Source organism: Musca domestica, unplaced genomic scaffold (assembly GCF_030504385.1).
Source record: "Musca domestica strain aabys unplaced genomic scaffold, Musca_domestica.polishedcontigs.V.1.1 74, whole genome shotgun sequence".
Classification (NCBI taxonomy): Eukaryota; Metazoa; Arthropoda; class Insecta; order Diptera; family Muscidae; genus Musca; species Musca domestica.
Genome location: NW_026712391.1, coordinates 3,468,887 through 3,491,026, shown reverse-complemented (window position 1 = coordinate 3,491,026; position 22,140 = coordinate 3,468,887). Strand labels below are relative to the sequence as shown.

The 22,140-nt window shown below is 36.6% G+C and overlaps 1 protein-coding gene across 1 annotated transcript in view; it reads left to right on the top strand.

Annotated features, from left to right (window-relative positions):
• Nucleotides 1-22,140, top strand: part of LOC101889768 (gonadotropin-releasing hormone receptor) — an 84,987-nt gene that overhangs the window by 24,459 nt on the left and 38,388 nt on the right. The window contains exon 2 of the mRNA XM_059130390.1: nt 7,322-8,468. Coding sequence (XP_058986373.1) covers nt 7,650-8,468 — 819 coding nt within the window. The 5' untranslated portion in view covers nt 7,322-7,649. The remainder of the gene's footprint in view (nt 1-7,321; nt 8,469-22,140) is intronic.

Genomic DNA, 22,140 nt, shown 5'->3' with positions numbered 1-22,140 from the left:
GGGGCCGACTTTATGATACCCTACAGCACTTGCTAATTTAGTAGAGCTGCGTATAACAATTAAAAGTTCTTATGGGAGAATTCAATCATACACGCTATGATTATAATTATAATTTAAAGTTCAAAGGACTAAGTATGCCGAAGCATTTGTATCTTTTAAATTCGGAATTGTATTGCCCATTTGGTGCACAATTAATTTGAAATCGGATAAAAATATATATGGGAGCTATATTCAAATTTGAACCGATCTCGATAAAATTTGGCAAAGATATTTCTGAGCTGTATTTGATATATTTCCCTGGATATCGTTGTTACGGAGTGCATATTACGGCTGTCGGTAACAAATATGACAAATCGGATGAACAGTATATATGGGAGCTACAGCTATATCTGAACCGATCTTCACCAAATTTGACATACTAGCTTCTAGACTCAAATCGGTCGAAAGTGCCAAATTTCATCCAACTTGGGCAAATATTAGACGTTTGGTGCACAATCAAAGGTAAATCGCACGAAGTTATATATGGGAGCTATAGCTATATCTGAACCGATATCGATCAAATTTGGCATACTTATTCTCAGGTCCAATCTGATCGTTTCGGGACTGATATTACACGTTGGTGCACAATAAATAAATATGGGAGCTATATCTAAATTTTAACCGATTATCTCCAATTTCAATAGGGTTCGTCCTTGGGCCCAACAAATGATTTGTGCAAAATTTCATCTGGATAGGGCAATAAATGCGAACTGTACTTTGTTTACAAAAATACATGGACAGACGGACGGACGGACGGACGGACGGACATGCATAAATCGACTCAGAATGTGATTCTATGCAGATCATCAAAAGGAACTATGGGTTTATTTCGTTTCCTTTTGCCTGTTACAAATAAATACACAAAGATATAATACCCTGACCACCTTGTGGTGTAGGGTATAATTACGAACTTTAAATACAAAATTTGAAACAATTCCGTTAAAAATTTCGCTAAAATCATCAACATACCGAATATTGGGAGATACAGTTATATGGGGGCTATACGAAGACCTGAACCTGCATAGACAATTTTTTGTCATAGGCTGTAGAACCAATTACGACCTATATGACCCATTTACAAACTTAACCTGCCTACTGGCAAATACGCATGCGTGCAAATTTTTAACCTACTATCTCAGTTCGTACGAAAGGTGATTATAACAGACTGACAGGCAGACAGACGGACATCGCTAAATCGACTTAGAATTTTACGCTGATCAAGAATATATATATAGAAATGGTTCGAAAAGTAAGGAAGCGACTTGATCGAAACCCGCATCGCAGTGGCCGATTCGCAATATTCCATTCGGCAAATATTGAAAAATGAGCTCAGGGGTTAAAGCCATTCAAATTCCAAAAAGTGAAAGAACTTACACCGCAATAGAAAAAAATAGACTCAAAAGAGCTAAAGACTTCTTTCGCTTGGCTAAAGTGTTGATCTACCGAATTTGGTTTTCTCCGATGAGGAAACATTCGTTGTCCAGCAGTTTCTAAACAAACAAAATGATCCGCTCGTGTTTACTTGCCAAAGAGGTCACCTGAAAATGTGCACCTTCGGTTGGCCATCAGAACTCAAGCGCCGGCCATGGTGATGGTGTGGGCCGCCATAACAGCCGATGGTCGCCCTCCGCTCGTATTAATCGACCGTGGCATCAGAATAAATGCCGAATATTATCCCGAAAATATTCTGAAGGGTGTCTTAAAGCCTTGAGCACGCAAACATTTTGGCCGCAGACCTTGGACATTCGAACAGGACTGAGCAGCATCGCACTCAGCACGCACCACCCAAGAATGGTTACAAAATGAAGTTCCTCGCTTCATTTCCAGTGCACAGTGGCCACAATTATCTCCGGATACCAATCCGTTGGATTATTGTGTCTGGAGTATTTTGGAAAGCAAGCTTGACACTAAAAATACCAAAGTGTCGATCACCTCAAGCAAGCGCTTCGCCGGGCCGGGAATGGGCCAAAATACCGCACAGCAACATTCGAGCAGCGTGTGACGGTTTCATTGACCTTCGAAGGCCATAATTCGTGCCAAAGGTGAACAATTTGAACAAATCTAAACTTTTCCTAAAATTTGATGCTATTTCCGACATTGTTTGCTTTCATTTAAAAAAAGAATAAAAAAATAAAAAATGATGGCGTTTGACTTTGTTGCAGTTTTTTTATCTCACCCTGTATATATGCGTTGTTGGGTCTGACATGAGTATTTCGAGGAGTTACAAGCGGAATGACAAAGTTAATATACTCTCCATAGAATGATGGAAGGTATAAAAAATTTGAAAATATTATCTAAAATTTACAATTCTGTAGAGAGAGAGAGAGAAACCCGTGGATCGCCCTATGATTATGTCGCAGCAAAAAAATCTGAGAAAATCGGCCAGTCAATATATCGCTTGTCTTATTCCTACTTTGAAATCCCAATTATTGTAATTTCAATTGAGAGGATTAATATTCTACTCATCAAAAAAAAAAAAAAACATTATTTTCAATTTTTCGCCTATGTCCACACTTACCGCATTTGTCAAGTGCCACCTGTGCCTCTACGTTTTCTTCGAAAGTTTGTTGAAAACTTAATGGCCATTTGTGGTTAACCATGTTGTAGAGACTACTTCGTTGATATCGTCAAAGAGAAATAAACACAGACAACAACAACAACAACGATAGCAGCAACAACAACGACACTGACATGCCACTCTCATCTAAAGGCTCTAACCAATTTTGCGGTTGTTGTGTCCTTGCAGCAAACTTGTTTCCTCGATGGGAAATCATTGATATCTAAGAGGCCAGGCAAATGCAAATAGAAATCGCTTAAAGTGTACGGAAAAGGAGAAACGCAAGTTGAGAACGGTTAGAAACTGAGAAACTAAATGCAAGAGACTAATTGGTATCAAATAATAAAATGAACGGAATTGATAGAATCAATTTAATTGAGAGTTTACTCTACATGGGGTTTGAGATGCCGTCATTCGAAATTTCATAAGGATACGAAAATGACAAAATCAACTATTCCCTTACAAGACAAGAACAAAAATAAAAGATGAGATGCACAAGTGCAGGTCCATGATAAGAAATTTCAGATATTTGGTACCATGCCGGAACAAACCATAAATAGATGTTCTGTTCCAGTACTGCAAGAATGTAAAAGATTTTACTACAATAACCGATTTTCCCTTTATGACATCGCAAAAAATTGCGCAGGTTCTGGAACAGACCAAGCGTGAACAATCAATTAAATTTATTAAATAAAATTCATAAATTTATTTCAATATTTGGTACTTTTACTCTCCTACATTCACTTCCTTAGCCTTGGGCTTTTGAAATTGTGATTGCGGATATTTTAGTTCAAATAGAGATAAATCGGTCATCGTTGCTATTTCGTTGTTTATTCATTAACATGTCAAGAGTATTTTGAAAATTGTAGAAACTACGGAGTTGTGGAAAATGTATATGCGAATTATATAAAACAAATTTTTTCGAAATGGTTGGTTTTGTTCTGAAAGACAGAGAGGCATATGACTTGAGCGCAAGCTTTAAGCAGATTAATAATAAAACGCAAAACTAAATTACAATATTGGCTCTTCTTTTTCTCTTGAGAATGCGAGAGTGTTGACAAATGAGAGAGAGAGAGAGAGAGAGAGAGGAAGAGAGCGACAGAGGTCGTCAGTAAAAAAAAACTGAGTCAAATAATGAATGATAAAAAACAAAACAAATATGATACTCAATAGACTGATGTAAGGAAAACTAAGAACATCGTTTTGGAATATATGAAAAATGTACACTTTTTTCCAAAATTGTGCTAAAATCATTTTAATTAAAAGAAAATAAAAATTATTAGTCGCTTTTCCCGACAAAGGTGTACCCTCAGCCAATGTTCGATTTTTTAAATGTATATTGAACTCTGTTATGATTATTCAAATTTTTGATCCTCTATGGAGTAGGTTTCGAAGGAATTGGCCAATATTGTCCATTGGGTGCAATATTATCGGATGATAAATATGATATAAATATTGCGGCGTTCCAGGTTTGGACTATATTGGTAACTTCTTTCACTTTACATGAGATAGGTGTCAATTTTTAGAAAATGTTAAAATGTGCGTGAGTTACCAGATACAGTCGTCCTTAGTACTTCATTTTCATACTTCATCTAATACAGACTTAAATATTGGTATGGGCAAAATAGCAAGAAAATCAAAAATTTATATCAAATTTTTTACGAAATCAGAAATTCCACATTCATCTCAGGTTTCTGGTTGCGAGAAATATTTAGATAAAATAAGTTGTAAAAAATCGCTGAATTGTTTTGCAAGTTATGACATTTTATGGAAATTTATGACCCTTTTTGGGGAGGTACCAGAAGGGGTTCGCAGATATATATCATATTCACCACAGATCTTGTGTTAGCAAAAATGTTTGCATGTGTGAAATTTGAGGAGAGTTGGATGCTTATTTCGCTTTCTCTGGACGTTTTGTTTTTCAAAATCTTGAACCCTATGTTGGGGAGGTACCAGATGAAATGGTCTGATCTCTACATTTTTATAACAGATCCTGTGTGTGAGATGTGCTAAGTCTGAATGGAATCGTATGTTAATTTCGCGTTTTACGAGCTTCAAGAATATTTAAAATTTTGACCCTTTGTGCCCCCACACCAGAAGGTACCAGAAGGAGTGGATTGATATATCCCATTTTCTCAGCAAATCTCGTGGTAGTAGAAATAATGGGATGTGTGATATATGAAGAGAACCGGATGCGGATTTTATAATCGTTTTGGTTATTCTAAACTTTGAATCTTTGTGGGGAAGGTACGAGAAGGAATGGTCCGATCTTTAACATCTTAATAGAAATATTGGGATGAACCAAGTCTGATCGGAATCGCATATTTATTTCAAGTTTTATGAGCTTCGTGGATATTTAAAATGTTGACCCTATTGTGGGGAGGTACTTGATGGAGTAGGCCGATATTTTCCATTTTCGCACCTAACCTACCTCTGATGTAAATATTAGGAAGTTGGAGCAAAATGGGACCTTCTTTTCTCCTTCTGTGCAGTAAAATATTTTTTATACCCTCAGTCATATGGCTAGAGAGGGTATATATCATTTGATACGGTCAAAAGACGCCTAGTCGAAATAACGGTTTTAGATCTCTTTGGAGATCTTAAAGTGTGTGTCCGAATTGGTCCAAACTTGATATATCGTAATCTTATTATCAAACTTAGATCGAGTTCGGAGATGAATAATATTGGTCCGCTGCTTCTGGTACCTCCCACACAAAGGGCCAACATTGTCACAGAAAATTATTTTCCTTATAGAAGAAAAAAGATCATCAAATTTTGTTCAAACTATGCAAATCCAAATATTTTTACCACAACTAGGTCAGGTTTGAAAATGGATAATATAGGTCTACTCAACATGTTCCTTCCACACAAAGGGTCAGAATTTTGAATATAAAATACGAAATCAGCACATCACTGTATTTCTACTACCAAAAGATCTGGTGAGAATATGGAATATATCGGTCCACCACTTCTGGTATCTTCCCCACAAAGGGTCAATATTTGGAATAAATATCTATATTTTATAAGTTGCGAACTAAGCATCCGATTCCCTTCAAATTTCACACATCACAATATATCTATTAACACATAACCTGGTGTAAAGATGAAGTATATCATACCACTCCTTTTGGTACCTCCACCACAACGGGTCAAAATTTTGAATTACTATGAAGCTCATATAACTCGAAATGATCATTCTATTCTCATCAAACTAGGTACATCCGAATATTTCTGCCAACTGGAAATGTGTACTATAATTGTACGAAAAGTACCAAGTAGTACTTCATTTGGTATTGGGTGAAGGAATAGAGATAACATTTGGTCGTGGTTTTCCAGTGCGTCCTATATTTGTACGAAAAGTACTAAATGGTACTAAACTTGGGTTAAGAAAAAGGGCCGAAATCCTTTTACATTGCAGTATCTACTGATACCTGGAATTGAGGTATGGATGTGGTTCTGAAAATGTGTACTATAATTGTACGAAAAGTACCAAGTAGTACTTAATTTAGTATTGGGTGAAGGGATAGGCCTGGAATCCCAAATTTGACATTGAGGTCTCTGTTGGTATCTGAAATTGAGGTAAGGAGGTGGTTTTGGAAATATGTACGTAATTGTACGAAAAGAACTAAATTTGGTATTGGGTGAAGGGATAGGGTTGGAATTCCTGAATTTGGTATATGGAATCGAGTTATGGAGGTGGTTTTGAAAATATATACTATAATTGTACGAAAAGTACTAAATTGTACTAAGTTTGGTATTGGGCGAAGGGATAGGGCTGAAATACTTAAATTTTATATTCAGCGGTCTGTTGGTATCTGGGATTGAGATATGGATGTGGTTTCGTAAATATGTACTATAAATGTAGGAAAAGTACTGAATGGTACTTTATGTGGTATTGGGTGGAGGAACAGAGCAGACACCGGTCTAGGATTGGGATATGAAACGGTTTTGAAAATCAGTACTAAAATTATACCAAAAATACTAAATATTACATTTATTATTTATTAATTTGGATAGAACTTGCATCCCGAAATTTGATATTAAGGTCTCTTTTGGTCTATTATTCTTACCGAAAAAGGAAAAACGTGAATAATTTATAAAACCTTGAAAATCTGAAAGTTTATTACGGTATATGAAGTTTTGATTCAAATTTTTTTGTCAAACATTTTGGGTGCTAAAAAGGCCTTGTGCAAAGTGTAGGAACCAATCTAAAATTTTAAGGTGGACTTTTCGCTGACGAAGTATTGGGCACTTACGAATAAAAAATATTGGGAATATTTCTTAGGGCCCTTCTTTGCGAATTTTTAATAAAATTACCTTTTTTAAAAATTACAACAAACTCGTGTTTACTTGTTCTATATTATGGAATTATTTATTATTTTTTAATAATTTCCATTCGTCTCAAGGCCTTCTTCGGAGGCATACGAAACGATTGCTGTACTTTTCAAGCGCTTGGCAAATTGCAATTGCCCACATCATACTTTCGTTTTGAATCGAATGCATTTGTTAATGACATTAAAATAGAAAAAAGAAAAATTAAATGCCCACAAACACACACACACACACTTACACTCACTTAGCCTACATGGCCGGTGCAAAGAAGTCAAAGTAATTAAAAGTATTTTTCCAGTATTTCAATTAAATTGCAATTCGCAAAACTATCTGGTAGTAGCAATTCATGGGCATTTGAAAATAATGAATGTTTTTTATTTGCATTTATTACAGGAATATTCTGCGAAGTGCAGTTTGAAGGCCTGGCTGAACAGTGAATGACAGCAGCTACAACTGGTGCCGCCGCCGATGGCGAAAAAAAAACACCCCATTGCAAATCAGCGAAAAATAAAACCAACAAAGCCCAAAGGTCAGGAATTGCATATGGAGGGGCGAGCTTCCGGCCACCAGTTTTACTAGACTACTCTCACATAATACCTTCGGAATAAAAAGACAACAAAACAACCCAGAAACGACTTCCTCTGCCTCGGGAGCATAAATTCATATAAATCAAAAATGTCAATTTCCACAAGCCAAGTGTAAAAGTTTCTGCGGCGATAAAATGAATCTGAACATCCTTACCCCCCAAATGGAACGGGTGCCGGCCATTGATGAGATAATTCATGTGGCCAGTGGCCTAACAACGAACTTTACCCGCAATGTGTTTGGCATAGCCAATTCCACAATGAAACTATTAAATAGCCCTGCGAATGACACCAACTCCGCCACCATATCTCCACCCCTGTCAGACATGAGTGATAACAGCGGCGATACAACGATAACCACGACCACCGCCCGTCACTGGCTACTGCATGAGGGATATTTGGTCAACAGCAGCTATGCCTTTCTCACCAATCTGTCGTACACCAAACCCCATGTCTATGTCCCCGCCAGCACTCTGCCCGCCATTGAAGATGACGAAATACGACTGGAACATGCCCCTCAACTATCCAAATCGGCCATGATTAAGGTTTACGTTTTAAGTTTGATGGCCCTCTTCTCACTGCTCGGCAATGTGCTGACCATGTGGAACATTTACAAGACCCGCATGGCTCGACGCAATTCCCGTCACAGTTGGAGTGCCATTTATTCGTTGATATTCCATCTCTCGATTGCGGATGTTTTGGTAACTGGCTTTTGTATAATCGGTGAGGCGGCCTGGTGTTACACCGTCCAGTGGCTGGCCAATGAGCTGACCTGCAAACTGGTGAAGCTGTTTCAAATGTTCAGCCTGTATTTGTCCACTTATGTGCTGGTCCTAATTGGCATAGATCGTTGGATTGCTGTCAAATATCCGATGAAGTCGCTGAACATGGCCAAGCGATGTTATCGTCTACTGGGTGGAACGTATATCCTGTCGTTTATCCTGAGTTTGCCACAGGTGAGTAAAGAAGGATTTGAAGGATAATTTACATAAAATCCAATGCCTCTCTGCCAGAGGCCCGATTTTTTTCTATAGAAAAAAATGCCTCTCTCTGCCAGAAGCCCGATTTTTTTCTATAGAAAAAAATGCCTCTCTCTGCCAGAGGCCCGATTTTTTTCTATAGAAAAAATGCCTCTCTCTGCCAGAGGCCCGATTTTTTTCTATAGAAAAAAATGCCTCTCTCTCTGCCAGAGGCCCGATTTTTTTCTATAGAAAAAATGCCTCTCTCTGCCAGAGGCCCGATTTTTTTCTATAGAAAAAAATGCCTCTCTCTGCCAGAGGCCCGATTTTTTTCTATAGAAAAAAATGCCTCTCTCTCTGCCAGAGGCCCGATTTTTTTCTATAGAAAAAAATGCCTCTCTCTGCCAGAGGCCCGATTTTTTTCTATAGACAAAAAATGCCTCTCTGACAGAGGCCCCGGATTTTTTTCTATAGACAAAAAATGCCTCTCTGACAGAGGCCCCGGATTTTCCGAATTTTTTCCGGGGCCTCTGTCAGAGAGGCCTGATTTTTTCTATAGAAAAAAATCCGGGGCCTCTGTCAGAGAGGCCTGATTTTTTCTATAGAAAAAAAATGCCTCTCTGACAGAGGCCTGATTTTTTTCTATAGAAAAAAAATGCCTCTCTGACAGAGGCCTGATTTTTTTTCTATAGAAAAAAATGCCTCTCTGACAGAGGCCTGATTTTTTTTCTATAGAAAAAAATGCCTCTCTGACAGAGGCCTGATTTTTTTTCTATAGAAAAAAAATGCCTCTCTGACAGAGGCCTGATTTTTTTTCTATAGAAAAAAATGCCTCTCTGACAGAGGCCTGATTTTTTTTCTATAGAAAAAAATGCCTCTCTGACAGAGGCCTGATTTTTTTCTATAGAAAAAAATGCCTCTCTGACAGAGGCCTGATTTTTTTTCTATAGAAAAAATGCCTCTGACAGAGGCCTGATTTTTTTTTTCTATAGAAAAAAATGCCTCTCTGACAGAGGCCTGATTTTTTTTTTCTATAGAAAAAAATGCCTCTCTGACAGAGGCCTGATTTTTTTTCTATAGAAAAAAATGCCTCTCTGACAGAGGCCTGATTTTTTTTCTATAGAAAAAAATGCCTCTCTGACAGAGGCCTGATTTTTTTTCTATAGAAAAAAATGCCTCTCTGACAGAGGCCTGATTTTTTTTCTATAGAAAAAAATGCCTCTCTGACAGAGGCCTGATTTTTTTTCTATAGAAAAAAAATGCCTCTCTGACAGAGACCTGATTTTTTCGTTTGAAAAAAATGCCTCTCTGACAGAGGCCTGTTTTTTTTTCTATAGAAAAAGTGTCTCTCTGACAGAGGCCTGATTTTTTTTCTGTAGAAAAAAATGCCTCTCTGACAGAGGCCTGATTTTTTTTCTGTAGAAAAAAATGCCTCTCTGACAGAGGCCTGATTTTTTCTATAGAAAAAATGCCTCTCTGACAGAGGCCTGATTTTTTCTATAGAAAAAAATGCCTCTCTGAAAGAGGCCTGATTTTTTTCTATAGAAAAAAATGCCTCTCTGACAGAGGCCTGATTTTTTTTTCTATAGAAAAAAATGCCTCTCTGACAGAGGCCTGATTTTTTTCGTTTGAAAAAAATGCCTCTCTGACAGAGGCCTGTTTTTTTTTTCTATAGAAAAAGTGTCTCTCTGACAAAGGCCTGATTTTTTTCTATAGAAAAAAATGACTCTCTGAAGGAGGCCCAATTTTTTTTCTATAGAAAAAAATGCCTCACTGACAGAGGCCTCATCTCTTTCTATAGAAAAAAAATGACTCAATAACCCCACACCTCGTTTGCCACCAACATCTCATAGATATTTATCTCCCCTGTGGAGCCTTTACAACTAAATTCCAATTAATCAAATCGCAACAGGACACCAAACCCCAAGCAGCATCATGAATTTGTTGTCGACAAATTAAATCTATTAAGAATCCTAATCGAAAGTTAACCAAACCATTTTTGGTATTTCTGCGAATGTGGTTGCCACAATCGAGGATATTTTCGAATTAATTATTTTGTCAACAAATTTTGTGCCCTGCGGTAGCATCCATAAGTTTAATTGTTAGTAGATGCAGAATGCAATATTGATATTACAAATTGACTAAATTGAGAAATAATTCCGAGAATTTGAATAAATTTTTATTTGGTCAATTGAACACCTACGGCAATACATTTTGTGTATTTTTATATTAGAATGTCAATTTGGGAATCTAATTTTATTATTTGTGTTTGCCACCAGTGATGCTGTAATTTGTTGTTATTAAATATAAATACATAATAATATATTTATGTATATTAAAACAAATTAAAGAGTATCAGTCGGTATTGCCGAAGTATGTATACCCTTACCCAATGTTCCATTATTTAAATATTTAAATATTATTATTTAAATACATTCTGACATCTGTTATGATTATTCAAATTTTTGACCCTCTATGTTGTAGGTTCCGAAGGAATGGGCCAATATTGTCCATTTCGTATCGGATGTAAATAAATGTGATACAAATATTGAGACGTGCCAGGTTATGTTATAGATATGTCATAATTTTCAAAAAAATATGTTAAAATGTGAGTGAGGTACCAGATATAGTCGATCGAAGTATTCCATTTTCACATTTCATCTAATACAGATAAAAATATTGGTATAGCCGAAATTACAAAAAAAGCGAACATTTATATCAAAGTTTATGCGAAATCATAAAATTCGATAAATTACATATTCATACCAGATTTCAGGTTGAGAGAAATATTTAGAGATAGGAAGTTGTAAAGAATCGCTGACATGTTTCGCAAGTTTTGACAGATAAATGAATTGAAAATTGTAACCCTTTGTGGGTGAGGTACCAGAAGGGGCTCGCAGATATATATCATCTTCACAAGAGATCTTGCTTTAGCAAAAATTGTTGGTTGTTCGAAATTTGAAGAGAGTTGAATGCCTTTTTTTTGCTTGTTTTTCAAAACCTTGAACCCTATGTGGGGAAGGTGCCAGAAGAAATGGTTCTATCTCTACCATCTTTATAATAGCTCTTGTGTTGATGGAAATATTGAGATGTACCAAGTCTGAATGGAATCGGATGGTAATTTCGCGTTTTATGAGCTTCATGGATATTCAAAATGTTGACCTGTTTGGGGGAGGTAACAGAAGGGGTGGGCCGATAGATCCCATCTTCATAGCAGATCTGGTGTTAGTTGAAATAATGTGAAATATAAGCATATTTCGGATTTTAATCGTTTTGGTTATTCAAAACGTTGACCCCTTGTGGGGGAGGTGCCAAAAGATGTGGTCCGATCTTTACCTAAAGATGGTAGAAGAGATTTTATGCCGATAGAAATTTTGGGCTGTGCCAAGTCTGAATGTAATCGGATGTTAATTTCGGGTTTTATGATATGGATATTCGAAATTTTGACCCTTTGTGGGGAAGGTACGAGAAGGAGTGGACTGATATGTCCCATCTTTTCAGCAGATCTTGTGTTAGTTGAAATAATAAGATGTGTGAACTATGAAGAGAACCGGATGCTTATTTCGTATTTTATGATCGTTTTTGTTTTTTCCATACATTGACCCTTTTATGGGGGAGGAGCCAAAAAAAAAAAAAATGGTCCGGTCTCAACCAACAAGTTTGAATGGAATCGGATGTTAATTTCGCGTTTTATGAGCTTAATGGGTATTCAAAATGTTTGTGGGGGAGGTACCAGAAGGAATGGTACGACCTCCACCATCTTCATAAAAGGTCTTGTGTTGATAGAATTATTGAGATGTGCCAAGTCTGAATGGAATCGGATGTTAATTTCGCGGTTTTTGAGCTTCAAGGATATTCAAAAATTTGACCCACTCATATCTCATCTCCACAGTAAAACTTGTGTTAGTATAAATGATGAGATGTGTGAAATATGAAGAGAAGAGGAAGCTTATTTCGGATTTTATGATCGTTTTGATTATTCAAACCTTTGACCCTTTGTGGGGGAGGTACCAGCAGGAATGGTCCGATCTCTACCATATTTATAACAGATCTTGTGTTGATAGAAATATTAAGATGTGCCAATTCTGAATGGAATCGGAAGTTAATTTCGCGTTTTATTAACTTCATGGATATTCGACATTTTGACCCTTTGTGGGGAAGGTACCACAAGGAGTGGACCAACATATACCATCTTAACACCAGACCTTGGATTACTAAAAATATTGCGATATGCGAAATTTGAAGACAATCGGACACTTCCATCACATTATATAAGTTATAATTATTCAAAATTTTGACCCTTTGTGGGGGAGGTACTTGATGGTGTGGATCGATATTGTCCATTTTCTCAACAGACCTAGCACTGATGCAATATTAGGATTTGCAAAGTTGAAGCAAAATCGGATTATCCTTTCTCTTTCTGTGCAGTAAAATATTTTTATTTTTTTTTAAATTTCGACCTTTTGTGGGGGAGGTACCAGAAGGAGATGGAAAGATATTGCCCATTTCCGAACTCGATCTAAGTTTAATAATAATATTCCGTTGTGCCAAGTTTGTATCAAATCGGAAACTCTCTTCGAGGGTTATCGTAAACATCAGCCAGCCCGATATGCAGCCGAACGGTCGAACATCGCTAGATCGACTCCAAATGTCCTGAAACGGATTTGGTCCAAAGAGTCGTAGGGTCTAAAACCGTTATTATGATGAGGCACATTATGGCCATATCAAATGAGGTAGTGTACATATAGCCATGTCTGAAGGTATAAAAATTAGGGACATTTTCTAATCTTCTCGTGTTTTTCAAAGAAGAGTAATTTGCTAGTGCTCCCACAAAAAAACTCGTACTCTTGGAGCCCCCCTCTTACGAGTATTTCTCAGCTGCAAATAAAATCGAGCAAATCGGACCTCTTATCCTGACATATCGAACAGAAAACGATATTCCGAAATTTTAGGAACTGTGGGTCCAACCTAAGATGTCCTCATGCTGGGAACAGGACTCTTGGAGCCTCCTTCTTACGAGTATTTCTTAGCCGCAAGTAAAATCAAGCAGGTGGGGGGTCTTATTGTGAGATATTGCGCAAAAAAACGGTATTCCGAAATTTTAGGAAATTTGAGGTCAAATTATGTTGTCCTCACCTAAGACATCCTCATGGTGGAAGCCTTACGGAACTGAAAGCTAGTTTTCCTTTTTTAACTCTGTATCCTTTTTGCTCTTAAAAAATATTGTAACACCCACCAGCAACTTTTGCGAACAAAATAAATCTTTATGCTTTTTTCCTTTCCAAAAAAAGAAGAGAAAAAATAAATTCTAGCCACCGGCATTTTTTTTTTTTTGGCAAGCACTCGTTGCATATTCAATTAAAAACAGAGGAAGAGAAAACGAGAGAGAGAGAGAGCGCATTTTACAAAGGTACCCAAAAGTTGGCATGTGTCCTATAATGCTTATCCTTTTTTTTAAGGATCTAATGGATGGATGGTGCAAAAAACACGGTGTTCTTTTACTGGCCTCAAAACATTTTTTTTTCTTAATTGCATTAACTGGTCGGCTGTGATTATTTTTTTAGGTCCCCACTCAAAAAAATATATTCAAGGTCTTAGCAAGGAGCTTGGTGGAGCTCAGTAGCCAAATAAAAAAAAAATATTAAAAAACAAAATGTATAAGCTTGGTAAAAAAATAGGAAATGAAAGAATAACGGAAACAAAGACAACGAAGAAGAAGCAAAAACAAATGTTGCAAAAGTTTGTTGCTGTTTGTTTTATGATTTTTATGGCATTTAAAGTTTTTTTCTCTATCCTCCACCAGATAGGGTGGGAAATGTAAAGATAGCATTTTACGAGTTATGCAACATTAAAATAAAGGACAATTGGGATTGCTGTGCTGTGCAAAAGGACAACAATTGTGAGAAGCATGAAATATAGAGAAAAAACAAAAAAACAAATGTCGACTGTAATCATAATTTTTATTCTAATAACATTTGTCCGGCGAGTATAATTCTGGGAATATTAAAGGCTTATGTGGGAGGAGGGAGGTTAGATAGAGCAGGAATGATTGTACATAAAACACATCTGCTTAATGTGAAAACACGGAATGTCCCCTCCAGCTCTTAGATGGTTATTTCTTCCGCGAAAACTTTATCATTCATTTTGATTGAGAGGGGGGGGGGGTATAACCAGGGGAAATAATTGACTCATAGTTGCTTAAAATTTCTCGTGAGTTAACTCGAGTTGTTTTTATTTCAGATAGATGTTGTTAGTTTGTGAAAAGGACCACAACAGTATAGACAAGTTGGAAAGGATCAGGTTTACGTACAAATATATGCTCTATGACAGTGAATGATGTTCGAAAGCATTTGAGACTTCAGCTTCAGGTTTTCGACTGACCAAATATAGTCTCTTAAGAACTCGAAACGGCGAAACGGTATTTTGAAATTTTATAGTCGTCTCCCTGTTGATAGTTGGTTTGTGATAGAGAGGTGATTTTGAAAATGTGTACTACAAGTGCACGAAAGGTACCAAGTGGTACTATGTTGGGTACAATTTGGTATTACGTGCATAGACAGTGCTTGAAATCTAAAATTTGGCATTAGGGTCGCTGTTCATGTGTAGCCTCGACATATGGTTGTTTTTAGGAAATGTGTACTATAATTGTTTGGTATTGAATATTTGATTACTGCCGGTATCTGTGTTTGAGATTCTGCGGTGGTTTGGAAATATATCCTATATTTGTACGAAAATTACTAAATTTGGTGCACATATAGTGCTTCAAATCTGAAATTTGGTGTTTCGGTTGCTGTTCATGTGTAGCCTGGACATATTAAAAAAGTACTAAACTTGGTAAAGGAATAGAGCTGACATTCTGAAATTTGATATTTAGATAACTGTTGGTATTTGAGGTTGAGATTTGGCGGTGGTTTGGAAATGCGTACTATATTTGTACGAAAAGTATGTCACTAAACTTGGTACAATTTAGTATTGGATGTCCAGATAGTTTTGAAATCTGAAATTTGGTGTTTCGGTTGCTGTTCATGTGTAGCCTGGGCATATGGGGCTGGTTTTGGAAATGTTAGTACACAACTACACGAAAAGTACTATGTGGTACTAAGTTGAGAGAGAGAGAGAGAGAGAGATCTGTAATCCCGAAATATGATATTGAGGTTTCTGTAGATTACTGATGGTATCTGAGGTTGAGATTGGAGGTGGGTTTAGCAATGCGTCCTATATTTGTACAAATGTAGTAATAATAATTGTTCAAAAAGTACTAAGTGTTACTAAATTGGGTGTTGGGTAAAGGAATAGAGCTGAAATCCTCAAATTTGATTTTGAGGTCTCTGTTGGTGTCTAGGATTGAGATATGGATCGGAAATGTGTACTAAAATTACACGAAAACTAGATTACTGATTATATCTGAGGTTGAAATTTGGAATGCGTCCTATATTTGTACGAAAAGTACTAAATTATACTAAATTTGGTATTGGGTGAAGGGATAGTGCTAAAATTCGGAAATTTGATATTTAGATTAATGATGGCACCTGTGTTTAAGATAGCGTGTGTCCTATATTCGTACGAAAATTGCGAAATGGTATTAAATTTGGTATTGGGTGTAGAAATAGATATGAAATCCTGAAATTTGGTTTTCAGATCTCTGTTGGGGTCTAGGATTGAGAAATGGAGGTGGTTTTAGAAATGTGTACTAAAATTATACGAAAAGTGGTATTGAGTGAAAGTATTTAGCTGAAATCACGAAATTTGATATTGAGGTCTCTCTATCTGGTGGTGGTTTTGCAAATTCGTACTATTATAGTTCGAAAAGTACTAAATGGTACTAATTTTGGATCACTGTTGGTGTCTGGGATGAAAATATGCAGTTTGTTTTAAATATGCGTACTAAATGTTACTAAATTTCGTATTGGCTGAAGGGATAGGGCTGAAATGCTGAAATTTGATATTAGGGCCACTTTTGATGTCTTTGATTGAGCGAAGGAGCTGGTTTTGGATATGCGTACTACAATTAGACAAAATTATACTAAATTTAATAATGGAGAAGCAGAAAATTGATATTGAGGTCATTGTTGGATTCTAGCTTTGACATATGGATATGTTGAAATAGTTCTCTGCTTTCCAAAATACTCATGACACAATAGTCCAATGGATTGGTATCCGGAGATTTTGGTGGCCATTGTGCGCTGGAAACAAAGAAGAAGAACTTCACTTTGTAACCTTTCTTGGGTGGCGCGTGCTGAGTCCTGTCGGAATGTCAAAGGTCTGCGCCCAAAATTTTGGCGTGTCCAAGGCTTTAATACACCCTCCAGAATATTTGTTTGTTTATAAACTGCTGGACAACGAATATTATTTCACCACTTACGGCCAAGCGAGGTAGCTTTTAGCTCTTTTGAGTCTATTTTCTTGCACTTTTTTGGAATTTCAATGGCTTTACCCCGAGCTCATTTTTCAATTTTTGCCGAATGGAATATTGCGATATGTTCAGCACACGAGCCATTTTTCGGCCACTAAGACGCGGGTTTCGATCAAGTCGCTTCTTTACTTTTCGAACCATCGATCCATTCCTGCTGATGTTGCTCTTTTCTTCCGTCCACTTCCTTGACGTCGAGCTATGCGTATCACGTAATCGGTAACGGTCGGTGGTACCAGACGCAAAAGATTTATTCACATTTAAATGCTGGAGTGTTCTAGCGATAGCCACTTGTAGTTTTCCAGCCAAATATAAAGAAATCACACTATCACGCTTGAATTCCATCACGAATAATTTTTTTCTGGAAAATTCTCACCAAAATGCTTTTGTACGCTTGTAAACAATATAATGAGCTGACACTGGAATAATTTTTACAGCTGTCGGACCCCGTATTTGCCGGCTTTCTACAGTTATTGTGAGTACCAGCCGGCTAGACAAAAAATATTATTAAATCGACTTTAAATGTCCTGAAAAAGATTTCGTCTAAATCGCATAGGGTGTAGAATTATTATTTTTATTACTGTATCAAATGATATACCCCCATTTATAGTCATTATGCTGAGGGCATGAAAAATGAAACAGTTTTGCAAAATGTTGGCATTTTCCCACTCTCCTGTTTTTCTCATGAATTTCCATGTCTTCCTTCCTATATTTCCTTCCATCTCCATTTCGAATTGCCAAAAGCGGCTTAACTTTTATGCGGAAACTAATTTGCATAACTTGTTGTTCAGGTATTCTTCCATTATTCGATATTGCTCCTCCTCGATGAGAATTCAATGATTTTTGTTTTCTTTTTTTGCTTTGCTAATTATCCATATTTTCTTTATCTAACCAACCAACGAAGCAATCATCAATTCGCTCTGTTTATTTTCCCCCAACAGCAAAGTGTTCAGATTTTGTTACAACTTTCCCATTCGAATGGACGACAATTGACTGGCCGTGACAATGTTAATAAATCTGACAACAGACATTAATTAGACCGGAAATTAATTCTGAGAATTATTCGTTCGCCGGTAGAATGTAATTAACAGCAATCATTAATTTGATGGTGCGTATTGATTAGCGGGTATTTGTCATTTAATCGATTGTGTCGGCAGGCTATTTTGAGTTGTAATATTTTTTAAGGGTTGTAATGCTGGACTGTTTCCCTACAATTTTAGGTTATATTTTAACAAGTTTAATAGTATCCGTCGGTTTTGCCGACAGATGTATACATCCAGCCTTTAGTGATGATTATTTTTTATAGGGGAGGTTCCGAAGCAGTTGCCCAATATTGACCAATTCCTATCTGACCTAAAACTGATAAAAATAATACTTACCATATTTGGACTATATCGACTGTTTGGACTATATAACTTATATGAGATATGTGTAAATTTTTGGAAAATGTGGCGGACCGAAGTACTCCATTTTCATACTTTATATAATACAGATAAAAATATTGGTATCTGAAAAATTTGAAGCAAATCGAACATTTATCTCCAATTTTATACAAAATAATAAATTCCGATTAATTCCATATTCATATCAGATTTCTGTTTAAGAGAAATATTTAGATATACGAATTGTATAGAATCGCCGACTTGTTTCCGACTTGTGACTTGTTTCGCAAGTGAGGTACCAGAAGGGGTTGGCAGACATATGTATATGTATGTGCGAAGTTTGAAGAGAGTTGGATGCTTATTTCACATTCTTGGAGCGTTTTGTTTTTCAAAAATTTTGAATCCTATGTAGGGGAGGTACTAGAATACATGGTACGATCGCTACCATATGTATAACAGATCTTGTGTTGAAGGAAATGTTGAGATTTCCCAAGTCGGAATGGAATCGGATGTTAATTTTGCGTTTTATGAGTTTAATTGATATTCAAATTTGAAAAAATTGACCCTTTTTGGAGGAGGTACCAGAAGGAGTAGACCGATATACCCAATTTTCACACAAGAGTCTGGTTTAAAAAAATTATTGTCATGTGTGAAATTTGAAGATAACCGGATGATCATTTCAGATTTATGATCGTTTTGGTTATTCAAAACTTTGAATGGTCGGATGTCTACCATCTTTGTTCCGGATGTTGTATTGATTGAAATATTCAGATGTACCAAGTCTGATCGGATGTTAATTTTGCGTTTTATGATTGTTATTCAAAATTTTGACCCTTTGTGGGAGAGGTACTTGATGGAGTGGACCAATATTGTCCATTTTAGCACCTGACGTAGCACTGATGCAAATAATAGGACGTGCAAAGTTGGAGCAAAAGTGCATTGTCCATTCTCTTTCTGTGCCTCAAAATATATTTTTTTTGGCATGTACCAGAAGGAGTGGACCGATATATCCCATTATCACACAAAACCCTGGGTAAATAAAAATATTGTGATGTGTGTAATTTGAAGAGAACCAGATGCATATTTTGGATTTTATGATCGTTTTGGTTATTCAAAACTTTGACCCTTTGTGGGGAGGTACTAGAAGAAATGGTCCGAACTCTACCATCTTTATACCGGATGTTGTACTGATGGAAATATTCAGATGTACCAAATTTGAATGGAAATGGATGTTAATTTCGCGTTTTATGAGCACAATGGATATTCAAAATTTTGACCACAAGGAGTGGACCGATGTATCCCATTTTCACACAAGAGCCTGGGTAAATAAAAATATTGTCATGTGTGTAATTTGAAGAGAACCGGATGATCATTTCAGATATTAAGATCGTTTTGGTTATTCAAAACTTTAACCCTTTGTGGGAGAGGTACTAGAAGGAATGGTTCGAACTCTAACATCTTTATTCCGAATGTTGTACTGATGGAAATATTCAGATGTACCAAATCTGAATGGAATTGGATGCTAATTTCGCGTTCTATGAGTATATTGGTTTCTCAAAATGTTGGCCCTTTGTGGGGGGAGGTACCAGAAGGAGTGGACCGATATTGTCCATTTTCGCGCCTAACCTAGTACTGATGCAAATATTAGGATTTGCAAAGTTGGAGCAACATCGGTTTATCGTGTCTCTTTCTGTGCAAAAAAATATTTTTTTTTTAAAATTTCGACCTTTTGTGGGGGAGGTACCGGAAGGAGTGGACCGATATATTCCATCGTAACACCAGACCTTGGGTTAATAAAAATATTGGGATGTGTGAAATATGAAGACAATCGGACTCTTACATCACATTTTATGAGAGTTTTAATTATTCAACATTTTGGCCCTTTGTGGTGGAGGTACTTGATGGAGTGGACCGATATTTTCCATTTTCTCACCTGATCTAACACGGATGCAAATATTAGGATTTGCGAAGTTGGAGCAAAATCGGATTATACTTTCTCGTTCTGTACAGTAAAATATATATTTTATATACCACAAGTAGTGCACCGATATTGCCCATCTCCGGACCCGATCTAAGTTTGACAATTATATTACGATGTACCAAGTTTGGGTCAAATGGGATACTCCTTTCGAGAGTTATCGTTCGCACTAGCCAGACAGACGGACGGACGGACGGTCATCGCTAGGTCGACTCCAAATGTCCTGAAACGGATTTGGTCCAAAGAGACCTAGGGTCTAAAACCGTTATTTCGATAAGGCACGTTTTGCCGTATCAAATGATATATACCCTCTCTAGCCATATGGCTGACGGGTATAAAAATGTCTATTTCGCCTAAAAGTATGCTATAAAAATACTTAATTTAAATATGATACATCGCTTTACATATGACTCTACCATTATGTGTAAATTTGTTTGTTATGCATTTTCTGAACACATATCTCAATTCCAAATACAAACACATACCTCAGTGTGAGATTTCCGGACTCCAACTCTATTCCTTTATCCAATATTAAATTTAGTACCCTTTGGTACTTTTCGTACAAATATAGAACGAATTTACGAACCACCGCCAAATCTGAAACACAGATACCATTAGTAATTTAAATAACAAATTTCAGATTGTTCTCTCCCTCCCTCATTTTACCTAATACCAAATAACGTACCATTCGGTACTTTTCGTACAATTATAGTACACATTTTCGGAGCCACTACCAGGTTACATATGAACAACAACCCTATGTGGTTATGTGTACTATTCCCCTTACTATTAGTCCAAACATTTTATGATAGTGTTAAATATAGGCACAAGTCACTAACCCTTACTTACCTCTTAGGCAGCCAAAGATACTTTCTGCTGTGTTGACAATTCTGAAAAGAAAAGAAAACATAAATATATTCAGACATAATCAATTACTACTTTCACTTAGTAATTGAAAATTATTCCACAGCTACGCAAAACTTGTCTAAATAGTAGAAAAATCTCTGCGTAGGTTTTCCCATGGCATTTGAATATTTTTTGTTCCCAAAGGACTTTCATTGACAAGGTGGGTGGTAGTCAACAAAAGCCCTTTTCAAGTTTTCAACAATGTTTGATTGTATCTTTGATTTATTTGTGAGAAAATTGATGTAATTCCCAAAGGTAGTTTCCAAATAACTGAATTGTTGTAACGTGTGTGTGTTGATAAATGGTTACCAGACAGCCAAAAATATCCGCCCACAAAAGGATTTAATTACTGGACTGTAAGGTGGGTAAATTAAAGGCTATTCGCAGCTGTAATACATATTTTCATGGAGGCTCTAAAATAGTCCCCAAAGATATTTATTCTAAAATCGACGATTACGACGCGTGGAAACAGTTATGTCAAATCCTTACAACTGACCCACCCTACCTGTGGCAGGAACTTTTCCCTATGTCGAAACGTTTAAGACACACACACACACACACTTTTAACGTGATAATTTTCAACCAGACAAGCATTACAGCCTACGTACATGTTTTCTATGAAACAAAAAGAAACATGTAATTTCTAGTACAAAGACTGTGTGGGTTGTCTGCATGTGCGGGGATGGGGTGAAGAAATTATACATTCCGACTAACACACTAAAGTCAAAATTATTGAAAACTATTTTCTGAAAGGAAAATGTTTACCTTTTGCACCAAAAAGTCTTGAAAATCGTTCAGTTTGAAGTTTACCGAGAAGAATCCCCATTGCACAATGGGCCCACATCCAATTTTTCTGTTCAAAATTATTTTAACGTATCCATATGTAGAGCCTAGTAGGTATCAGTGATCGCAATATCAAATTTCGGAATCGCAACTCTATTCCTTTACCAAATACCAATTTTAGTAACATAATGTACGCATATCCAAAACAAT